This window comes from Columba livia, chromosome Z (assembly GCF_036013475.1).
Source record: "Columba livia isolate bColLiv1 breed racing homer chromosome Z, bColLiv1.pat.W.v2, whole genome shotgun sequence".
NCBI classification, from domain to species: domain Eukaryota; kingdom Metazoa; phylum Chordata; class Aves; order Columbiformes; family Columbidae; genus Columba; species Columba livia.
The window spans coordinates 68,220,060-68,230,492 of record NC_088642.1 but is presented as its reverse complement, the minus strand read 5'-3'; the positions used below and the strand labels follow the sequence as shown (position 1 = coordinate 68,230,492).

The window sequence follows — 10,433 nt, the reverse complement described above, 5'->3', positions numbered from 1 at the left end:
ATTGGCCAGCCGCCGTCCACCTCCCACTGCTATTGGCTGCCCGCCCTCCATAGCCTGACGGCGGGCGGGGGGGGGACTTCCGGGGCGGGGCGGTGCCGGCTCAAAAGCGCCCGGATGCGGCACCGGCTCGGAACTTTCCAGAAAAGTCGGGATCGGCGCTGGGCGAGCAGCCGCCGTGGGGTGCGGGACCGCCCGGTGCTCAGCGGCCGCCCTCCGCCATGGTGAAGGAGACTACTTACTACGATGTGCTGGGCGTGAAGCCCAGTGCCTCCGCCGAGGAGCTGAAGAAGGCCTACCGAAAGCTGGCGCTGAAGTACCACCCTGACAAAAACCCCAATGAGGGCGAGAAGGTCTGTGCCGGGGCGGCGGGGCCGGCTGGCGCGGGGGTCCTGACAGGGAGGGCGAGGGTCCGACTGGGGAAGGTTTGGAGGACGGGAGGGCGGCGGGCTGGGCTGGGCGGCGTTCGGGGGCTGTTCGGGTTCGCAGGCCCGGGTGGCTGAAGCGCGGTGTTTGTCTCTCGCAGTTCAAACAGATTTCCCAAGCTTACGAAGTCCTCTCCGACCCGAAGAAGAGAGACCTGTATGATAAAGGAGGCGAGCAGGCCATCAAAGAGGGTGGCTCTGGTGGTGGCTTCGGGTCACCCATGGACATATTCGATATGTTCTTTGGCGGCGGAGGGAGGATGCAGAGGGAGAGGAGAGGTAATGTGCTATCTTCTGACTCTTTACCAAACTTTACGGCGTAAGTGCTGTGGCAGACAGGATCAGAGTCTCTGAGGAGAATGCCATACACATAAGACTTTAAATAGCGTCAAAATGAAGTTACGGGCTTGATCTTAATATGGAAGGAAACATTTTTCCTATCACTTAACACTTGAAACAAGCAGGGGAGGGCATTTGGTTCATACAGTGGTCTCTTGTGCATTGTTTCATGTTAATAACTAACCAGATTTCATGTTTGAAAAGCATTTATCTGAGCATAAGCTCAGCTTCTAATAGGCTAAAGAGGAAGTGGAGTGGTAGCATAACTTAAAGTGATTTTTTTAACTAAACTACTGGAAGTGTAGTGTCTGAATGTGAATTTGGTCTTTAATTGCAAGTAACTACTGTCTAAATAAGATAGCCAGTTCAGATTGAGTGTGTGAAACCTTTTTGATTTCCTGTGCTGTTCAGTGCAATTGAGTTGAAGCTGCAATAAAATACTGCTCAGAAATTAAACTCCAGATTAATCACACTGGGAAAGGCTCTGGTGTTAATTAAACTGGTTGAGTAGTGCTGACCCCATCCCTTCTTGGTGTAGATCTGGTGATAAAAGAAGATTTGTGTCAAAATGTTACAGTGTTGTATCAAAGTATTCCTAGTAACCCAGGACTTTGTATCGTTTAAAAAATTAAGGCCGCAGTAGCTGAAGTTCTAGTTAATTGCTGCGTGTAAAAAATGTAGTTATTTCAGTTTCCAGAAAGTCCCCCTGTGAGAGGAAGAAAGTGTGTTTCCCCCACTTCCTTGCAGGTGACACAGTCAGTCATTTTGTTAAAAATGAAAGCCTGCACCATGTAACTTAAATCTGAGGTTCTACATACTTTGTTTCTGTTACAGTTTATGCTTTCATAGAAGAGTCTGACTTATTTTAATAGAGAACTGTTACCAACAAAGCCATTTGAATTGTTACTTAATGGGACATCAGATAGGAAGGGGCTATTGACTAATATCAGCAAAACAAGATAAAGCTATATTAAAATAGGATGTTAAAGTTCATAGACTTGTTTTGTCATGACTTGAGCATAGAGACATGGGAATTTTACTGTTACTTGGAGACCAAGCTTTCAAGCTTAAGTAAATAATCTGTTTTCTTTTACAGGCAAAAATGTGGTCCATCAGCTGTCGGTCAGTTTAGAAGATATGTACAACGGTGCAACCAGGAAACTTGCACTGCAGAAGAATGTTATCTGTGACAAATGTGAAGGTAACAGTGAAACTGAAACCAAGCACAAATTGATTCTAAAGCTTTCAGGTTTTGGTTTGGTTTAGGGGTTTTGTTGTTGGTTTGTTTGGTTTTGGGTTTTTTTCTGGCAACGCATAACCATCCATCTCTAAATTTTCATTCTCCTCAGGTCGTGGTGGCAAGAAAGGTGCGGTAGAATGCTGTCCTAACTGTAGAGGAACAGGCATGCAGATCAGAATTCACCAGATTGGGCCAGGAATGGTGCAACAAATCCAGTCTGTGTGTATGGAGTGTCAGGGGCATGGAGAGCGCATCAGCCCCAAGGACCGCTGTAAGAGCTGCACTGGCAGAAAAATTATTAGGGAGAAGAAGATCTTAGAAGTTCACATTGACAAAGGTGAGGTCTCTTACTAAGTTGAAGTGTTGAACTTGGATATACTGACTGACTTTGCTGCACTAAAACAGAAGCTTTGTTAAATGCATGATGTTGATTTGGTGAGTAACATTGCTGAATATGTATACACATTAAAATTGCCTATTGCTGCCTTTAAAAAGTAGGAGACTTATTTTGGGGAAGGTTGATTACTTCTGTCTTCGTATCTAATACTTTTGCACATAACTGAGAACAAATTCTGAAACATGCAGTATTGTAAGCAGTGAAGTACATTTGAGCGACCTTATAAGCATGAGTCTTGTCCAGGTGACTGGACTGATTAAAATCTCATCATTTATTGGCTCAGCTTGCCTAATCAGTTTTCTCTGCCTGTAGGGAAACCCTGCAGACTCGATCACTTCTACTGTGTTTCAGTGTGAAGGGGAACCAGGTCTGCTATAGCAATGGGGTGCAGAGACAGTACTAAGCCTCTCATGCTTAGAACTCTGTTTGCTATGCAACCCTGACAGTGCTGCACCATGCAGGTGCTCTTTGCCTGGCAAAATGCAACTCAATACACAAACCCTCATGGTGATGAGAGAACACAACAGCATTGAGTCACAGGTGCCTCTCTGCTGAGGAGGCTGCTCAGAAAGAAGCTGGTGGGAGAAGTCTCTGGAGTAGTGCCGCTTGTAAGGCAGAGCGAGCTGACAAGCACATGGCTGCTACAGACTTGTGCCTGATTATCACCTGCAACTGCTGTAGGTGTAAACACATCTTATGCAATGCCTGGATTTGTTTTAATAGGGAAAATTACACTAACTAACTACACTACAATAACACTAAATACAAGGGCTAGTGGGAATATGTTACACACATTTTAGTGAGGGAAATAATTGGGACTAGTTTATTTTCCTTTCCTTATAGAAAAACAGACTGAGCTAGCATGAGGCAGCTAGAATTTTTAGTACAGAGACTTGTGTGGGTGAAATGGGTTTCTTATGTGACAGTTACAGTCTTGCACTCTGCAGGCACTGAGATCATGTTTCATAAGTAGCCTTGCCACATATATTTATAAAACCGAAGAAGCTGATCAGTTGCTTGCTCTTAAAATGTATTTTGTATGCAGTGTTTCTGTTTTTATTTTAGTACTTGTTTATATGATAAAAGCTGGTTTGATACTGTTTCCCTAAGGACTTTATCCTTTCAGGTGAACGTTTTACACTACGGTTAATTTTAATGATCTTGAGACACAGTTCACACTGGCACCACTAAAATCTGTTGGACATATGAGTGGATTAAAAAAAAAAAATAGTATGAATGCTTCCAGAGAAGGTCCAGATGGTGTAGCTTAAAGATCCAGAGATCTCCTGGTACCAGCTTGTGCCTGTAAAAATATTCCTTATTTCTGCTGTTTACTTAAAAGGATGAACAATTTTTTTTGTTGGTTTTCTGCAACAGGAATGAAGGATGGTCAGAAAATAACATTCCATGGTGAAGGCGACCAAGAGCCAGGACTAGAGCCAGGGGACATTATTATTGTCTTGGATCAAAAAGACCACTCTGTATTTACAAGGTAAAAACTCTAGGCGTCCTTTGCGTTAACTCCTGAGATGCTTGTCCACGTGCGTCCTGGGTTACAACTCACCTTTTTTATCTACTGGAAATATCAGTAGATAGGATCATGTGGCTAGAACTCAACTGTGGGCTTGTTTGGGTGGCCAAAGGAACACTGAGGTGTGGAGGAATCCTGGTCCAACTAGTCGTAGCCACTTGTGTTCGGGTAGCAGAACATATTCTTTTGTGAGGTTTTGCAGTGGAAGGGGGTGGAAGGTAAACAAAACCAGTTACAGATCTTGGAATTTTAAGAACTCTTAAAATACCAGTATTCTGTTTAGCAGATATGAATGCCTCAGATTATTTCTTTGCTCCTTCTAGGATAGCATTCCATCACTTCAGAAAATTACCATTTAGTGTAGGGAGCTGTTCATTGCCCAATTGGCTTCAAGGCACATAACACTCGTAGTGTGTTTACTTTTGCTCAGGAATCTTATTTATGACAAACTTACTGAATAGAGCATGCATCCTTCTGACCAAAGGTGGTTGCCCACACTAATTTCCTGCATGAGTGCACTGGTCAGTGTAGTCTGTCCTGTCTGTCTTTTCTTGCGAAAGTAAAAGTGAGTCAAGCAGTGTTGACCATGTGTCAAGTATTTAGTGTTACTGGGCGGTACTGCTTGGTGTTGCAGCCCTCCTTGTTTCAAGTTACTGTTTGTGAAATGAGTCTGCCCAGTACATTTTGGTCCAATTAAAAGCAACACCGGTCATCTCTCAGAAATTTGTTGCACTTGGTGTCTTGCGGTTTCTGTTCAGAGCAGTAACAACAGAATCGATGGATGTAGAGATAGCATTTGTCTCAGCACCGACCATGGACATTGTACTTGTAAATAGGAATGGTGAGTCAGAGCTTCTTGGGAAGCCTGCAGCTGATTTGCCCAACTGTCCTGTGTGGTGCTGAGCGCTGGAAGTTGGTGCCAGAACTCTATGCTAAAGAACACTGAGCTCACAGGTTAAGAATCAGTTGTGTTTGCTTTGGATAAGCTTACTCAGCTGATTTTTCTTAACTTCCAGTGAAACCAGATACTGAATCAGCTATGCCAAAGGGACAGTCTGGGCCAGACTGTTTGCACAGTTACCTGGAACTGGAAGTCACAACTCCGCTGGCTTATTTTTGTCCATCTTTCTGCCCACTGCCTTCATTTCTAGTGTCCTTAGATAACCCTTGATATTACTGGTCTTAAGGGGTTATGCTGAGGTTGTGCTGCTCTAGACAAGTGGAATATTGCCTCTAACCTGTTGCAGCCTAAAATTAACTCTTCAGGCAGGTCTCCTTTGAGACACCTTTAAAACAGGGTGAGTGAAATAACAAAGTTCTTTGAATAGGCTGAAGGGTGTTGTAGCCTTTGACATGCAGACATCTCTAGTGCTTGCGTGTTGAAGTGACAATAAGCAGTTAAAACAATTACATTATGTTTTCCAGATACGTCTTTTTGCTTTCATAACATCATAACCCAGAGTGGCCATGACCTGTTCAAACTTCCCTAGTACCAGATCTTCAGAGACCAAGTGTAACAGAATAATGTAGAGCTACCTGGTGCACTTATGAAAGTATTAATCTACATGAAGGAAAGGATTAGTTGTCCCAGTTGCAAGGTTTAGGAGGCTAAGGGATAACTTCTTCCTAGAATTGGGAAGGAGTGGTGAAGTGAAACTGAATGCAAGTGAGCTTTGCTGTATTTACTTCTCTTCAATAAACACTTCTGTGCTAGACTTGTTTAATAATGATGTTCAGCATGGCTGCCATTCCTGTAATTGCTGGCTTGAGGTGCTGCATGTATGTTCAGTATTCTTCATTTAATTGCCCAGGCTTCCATTAGAATTATTGTCCCTGCCAAGTTAAATACTGAAGTTGAGTATGTTTCCTTTTACTGCATCTCCTTCTCTGTGACTGTTATTGATTGTTTCTTTCTTAGGCGAGATGAAGACCTTCTTATGTCTATGGATATTCAACTGGTTGAAGCACTATGTGGCTTTCAAAAACCTATCACAACGCTGGATAATAGAACTATTATTATTACTTCCCATCCTGGTAAGTGTTGCTTTGCTTTCTGCTAGAAGTCCAAGCATACAGTGAATGTAAGCTGCAAATTTAAAGGAGCAGAAACATCCCATGCTGATGTACAAGGGGTGTGTGCTGGTATCAAGCTTATTTTTCCTAGTCTTTGCAGTACAAATCTTTAAAAAGAATTTTTGGATAGCAGTTAGCAGTAACTTTCTCTTTGCGTGATATAGTAACAGACCTTACCTCACGGACATACTTGTATCCTGAGGATACTTCATGAGAATTGAAGGCCATGGGTCTCTGAAAACCACTTTTTCAGCCTTGGAACTGATGGAGCACTTTAAAAATTTGTAAGTATGCTTCCTTTGGGAAGCATAACAAGGTTACAAGAACGTAACGTAGACGTCAGCCTGCTTTCCTACTCAGAAGTGACCAGGCAGTAAATCCCTATTAGACTACTACATATTGGTGTAACTGTCTAAATATGATGTAAAAGGTTACATGAATATTGAAGTGAGTTAAAACTAGCACTGCCCCTGTTGCCTGCATGGACCCTTTTTTTGTTGTTTTTTAGGCCAAGTTGTCAAGCATGGGGCTATTAAGTGTGTGTTGAATGAAGGTATGCCAATTTATCGCAGACCATATGAAAAAGGACGTCTGATCATAGAATTCAGGGTAAGTGGATCAAATTACTTCCATGGTAACCATTCAGCACTGAATATCCATCCAAAATTTAACTTCTAAGCATTACCTCACAAGAAGAGGCACCGATTATCAGATGTCCTGGTTTGGTATTTGGTTTTAACAATGGTGAGAACATGTAATCATTCAAACAGAATTACAGTTCAGAACAAAGAGAGAGCTCCAGAACGCTCTGTGCTGAAAGAACATTAAGTACTGGAAGAATTTCTTCAGATACCTTGCAAATTTCTATTTGTTTGGCAAGTTCTTTACTTTCTATCATCCTGTAGGAAGAATGCATTAATAACTTCCCCTGTGCTGGAGCAAGGGGCTAGGCTGGAAAATGCTGATTTCTTCTCTGGAGAGAAGCTGGTGCTGTGAGCTGCCACAGAACACCCTGCTGTGGCTTTAGGGGAGATTCAACTGTATCGCTGATGTTGGTATATCCTGTTCCTTGCTTCTAGGGTGATTCCAGAGAGCAGCCTGAGACAGAAGAAATATTGGATAAGACTTGTTTGTTTAAGTTGCCAGCATTAGAAGCTAACTTCTTGCAGGCATTAAAAAATAGCCTTAGATATTTTATTTTAAGCACTGGGTTTAAGTCATCAGTGGTGATAAAGCTAACTCTGTCAGATACTTGACCTGTAGTGGGATGGAAAAAAGCCAATTCAGGCAGACTTGCGTAACCCCGGTTCTTGATAATTTCAGGTGAACTTCCCAGAGAGTGGCTTCCTCTCCTCAGACAAGCTGTCTTTACTTGAAAAACTGCTACCTATGAGGCAGGAAATAGAAGAAACTGAGGAAATGGAACAAGTGGATTTAGTGGACTTCGATCCATCTCAAAAAAGAAGACACCACTATAATGGGGAAGTCTATGAAGATGATGAGCATCACCCTAGAGGTGGTGTTCAATGCCAGACATCATAAATGGGCCAGTGAATTAACTTGTGATGCTTGTTTTGTACGCATTAGGGGATAAGTGAAGGACTACAAGCTGTTCACCCTCAATTCCTGCTATCTGTTGTTCTACCCAGCCATAGTTGTTTCTAAAAGCATAAGGAAATAAACTAAGTAATTAAAGTGACTTTGCAATTTGTATAAAGCTCCAGGATGCAAGCTCAAATGAAGTTAATTGCACTTCACCACTCATACTTGGGCAAGAAAACTTCCTTGCTTGTCTTTTATTCTAAGGTTTTCAATTCCTGTATGTGTGCAATTAATTGCCCAGGCTTAAACTAAGATTCGGTGGTGGTGTTTTTAGGAATTTTAGATCTTATACTCTGTTAATAAAGTATGCACAAGTACTTACAATCCATGGTAAGATATAGTTAAGTTTTGTACCACTTAGGATAATATGTTAATGTTTTGGGCTTGTACTGGTGTTAGTTAAATAGGGACTGGCTCTTGTGCAATCACATGATATGTGAAGCTGGCAAGGATGTGGTCAGCCTTCACAGGCCAATTAAAATCATGCGATCCACAAGCTCTCTGAAGCTGCTGCTCTTACGGTCAGACAGTCCCTGCCTCTGCCAGCTTTGGTCCTGATCCTGGAGCTAGATGTGAAGCTTTCTGCAGTTCATTGCTGACTAGTCTTAGGCTGCTGTCCTGCACTGTACTGTGTATAGAGCCAGTGGTTGCTTGGCTGCTGCAGGCGCTTCCTTCACTGCTGTGCATGAGTAAAAACCTCCAGGCTTTATCAGCACACATGTGGTTTGGAACCTGTCAGCCTGCTGGCATGTGAAGCCTGACTTCCACCTTGGTTACTGACACTGGGTACCACTCAGTGGTGTGTCATGGAAAGCGGTACCAGCCCCATTGGTGGGCATATGTGATCCTGCAGAGGAGAGAAACTTGCTGTCAGTGAACACAACCAACTGACATTCTGAAGTTCATGTATTGTGTGCATTATTTTAAGCTGACTCTTGAAAAATAATGTATGAATGTTCTAATTACTGTAGATGAAGTATTTCCAATATAATTACAAAATTGTTCATTGCCTCTTTTCTTAGACCAGATGTTGGTTTAAAGACACCACCCCCTGCTTTTTAGACAGCTATTCACAGAAAAATCTTGGCAAAAAACTTCTTTCAGGAAATACGCTGAGAAGACAGGTCCAGATTTAACCTCTGGTGTGGTAGTTTAGTCTTGTTCTACCATCTGGCTTGGGACAGAGCTTATGGTTTTCGTACTGCTCTGAAGCAAAAGTGTCATGAAGAGAACTCTGGTTTAGTTTTTTTTTTTGTACATGACAGTGCACATGTTACTTGAATACCTGGAAACTGTTAGTCTATAAAAAATCTCTAGCTCTTGTGTTACGGGTTTCAGTTTATAAGGACAGCTGGTACTGTGTTTTTTTACCTTGAACATCGTTCCCTTTCAGGTACCTACAGAATAGTGATCCCCTGCATGTTTCCCCTTTTTGCTTTCTTTGTCTCAGCAGGAATAAAATTCTGTAAGCAAAATGTCATTCCAAATTCTGCTTGAATGAGCTCATCGGTGAGCTGTACAAATGTGACCAGCAGGGGCCTTTGCACTGCCAGGGGGACAGTTTGGCTGAGTCAAGGAGAGGACTAGAAAGTCATCCTACCTCTGGCTAGGTCTGGGGCTCCCGCACGACGGTCTTGAGACTAAACAGTACTAAAATAAGGTACTTGTTTTCAGTTCAGTAAGCGCCCTTGTTAGCTTGTTTTTTTCTTTAACAGTTGGGGCAAACCCAGCTCAGTGCAGTGCCTTGAGGGTGACAAGACATTATTTTGGTTCAGATGACTGTTACATAAATAAGCATTCCTATAGCCTTTTTTTTCCCCCTAGGAACACCAGTTTTCCTTTCACCACACCCATAGCTGCATCAACACAGCTGAGGTAATGTTTCTGTTCTTGACTTGTTCTTGGGACCACGGTGGCCATTTCTGTGTCAAGCTTGACAACACCACAGCTAGTCTAGAGAACAGGTCAGGTCTAGCTTCCAAGAAGGGTGGCTGATCAGAAGTCTTGGCAGCAGCATCTTTTTCTGGGCTGCTCTACTAGTGCAGGAAGGGCAGCAGAAACACCAGCAGTTCAGCAATCTGCTTTGAAATGAGATGGTGACTGACATAAGCTGTGTCCCAAAGAAATAAGCTGGCAGCAGTGGAGTAAGCCTTCAGCAAAAAGCGCTAGCAATTAAAGGCAAGAGCTAGCAAGGAGGAGGACCCACCCTCAGACTTTGAAGGGGGATATTGAGTACAATGTGTGGTCTCTTGGAAGCTGCTTAGTTCTCCCATGAAACTTGAGGTGTCACACAGCTACAGCAAACACCAAAATGTGTTCTGTGCCACTGAAAAATGAAATAAGACATTTTTTCCTGACGTCTTGTTCTATGTGGGATACAGTTTTGCATTTCAAGGAATAAACTGAAAGGACAGTATAGAAATTGGGGACACAGTGATACAAAACAGCTGCTCTGTAACTACCAACATAGTAATCCAACCTACCACAATCTGAGTTGATGTTTGCAACTACTGCCAGTCTTTCAGTTTCAACATCGACAAATTCACATCATGAAGCTTATAGTCTAGACTGTTACAATGATTCTCATTTAAGAGCCTGCTGTCATTTTTGCTTCTCCCTGTAAGACTTCAGGGCCCTAATTCTCCTCCCTGTGCTTTGTCTAACTGCTACTCAACAGCAATGAGAGAAGTTTGCTAAGCCCAGGGGAGTTAACTCAATAATCCCAAATATGCTTCGATTTACAGTTTGATGCAAGCAACTTGCGCTATGACTTTTTCATTAGCAACTTCATCTGAGAAGACGTTTTTCTGCTTCCATTTATGACTGATT

At 42.7% G+C, this 10,433-nt stretch overlaps 1 protein-coding gene and 1 non-coding gene across 2 annotated transcripts; both read left to right on the top strand.

Moving 5' to 3' along the window:
• Window positions 1-62: 62 nt before the first annotated feature.
• Window positions 63-9,079, top strand: DNAJA1 (DnaJ heat shock protein family (Hsp40) member A1). The gene is made up of 8 exons (XM_005514563.4): window positions 63-350; window positions 524-701; window positions 1,858-1,962; window positions 2,111-2,338; window positions 3,776-3,890; window positions 5,848-5,963; window positions 6,511-6,611; window positions 7,326-9,079. Exons 1-8 carry the CDS (start codon window positions 219-221, stop codon window positions 7,542-7,544), a joined length of 1,194 nt encoding a protein of 397 aa, XP_005514620.1. The 5' UTR covers window positions 63-218; the 3' UTR covers window positions 7,545-9,079.
• On the top strand, window positions 2,718-2,823 carry LOC135577476 (small nucleolar RNA SNORA66). The gene has a single exon (XR_010469289.1). It is a non-coding gene; the product is annotated as a small nucleolar RNA SNORA66 (small nucleolar RNA).
• Window positions 9,080-10,433: the final 1,354 nt, after the last annotated feature.

What these genes read in the sequence shown, in the direction of transcription:
- DNAJA1 (XM_005514563.4), top strand. Translation starts at nt 219, where the DNA reads ATGGTGAAGGAGACTACTTACTACGATGTGCTGGGCGTGAAGCCCAGT. An exon ending in AGAAGTTCACATTGACAAAG is followed by an intron (nt 2,339 to 3,775) that starts GTGAGGTCTCTT and finishes TTTCTGCAACAG; the next exon opens with GAATGAAGGATGGTCAGAAA. An exon ending in TATTATTACTTCCCATCCTG is followed by an intron (nt 5,964 to 6,510) that starts GTAAGTGTTGCT and finishes GTTGTTTTTTAG; the next exon opens with GCCAAGTTGTCAAGCATGGG.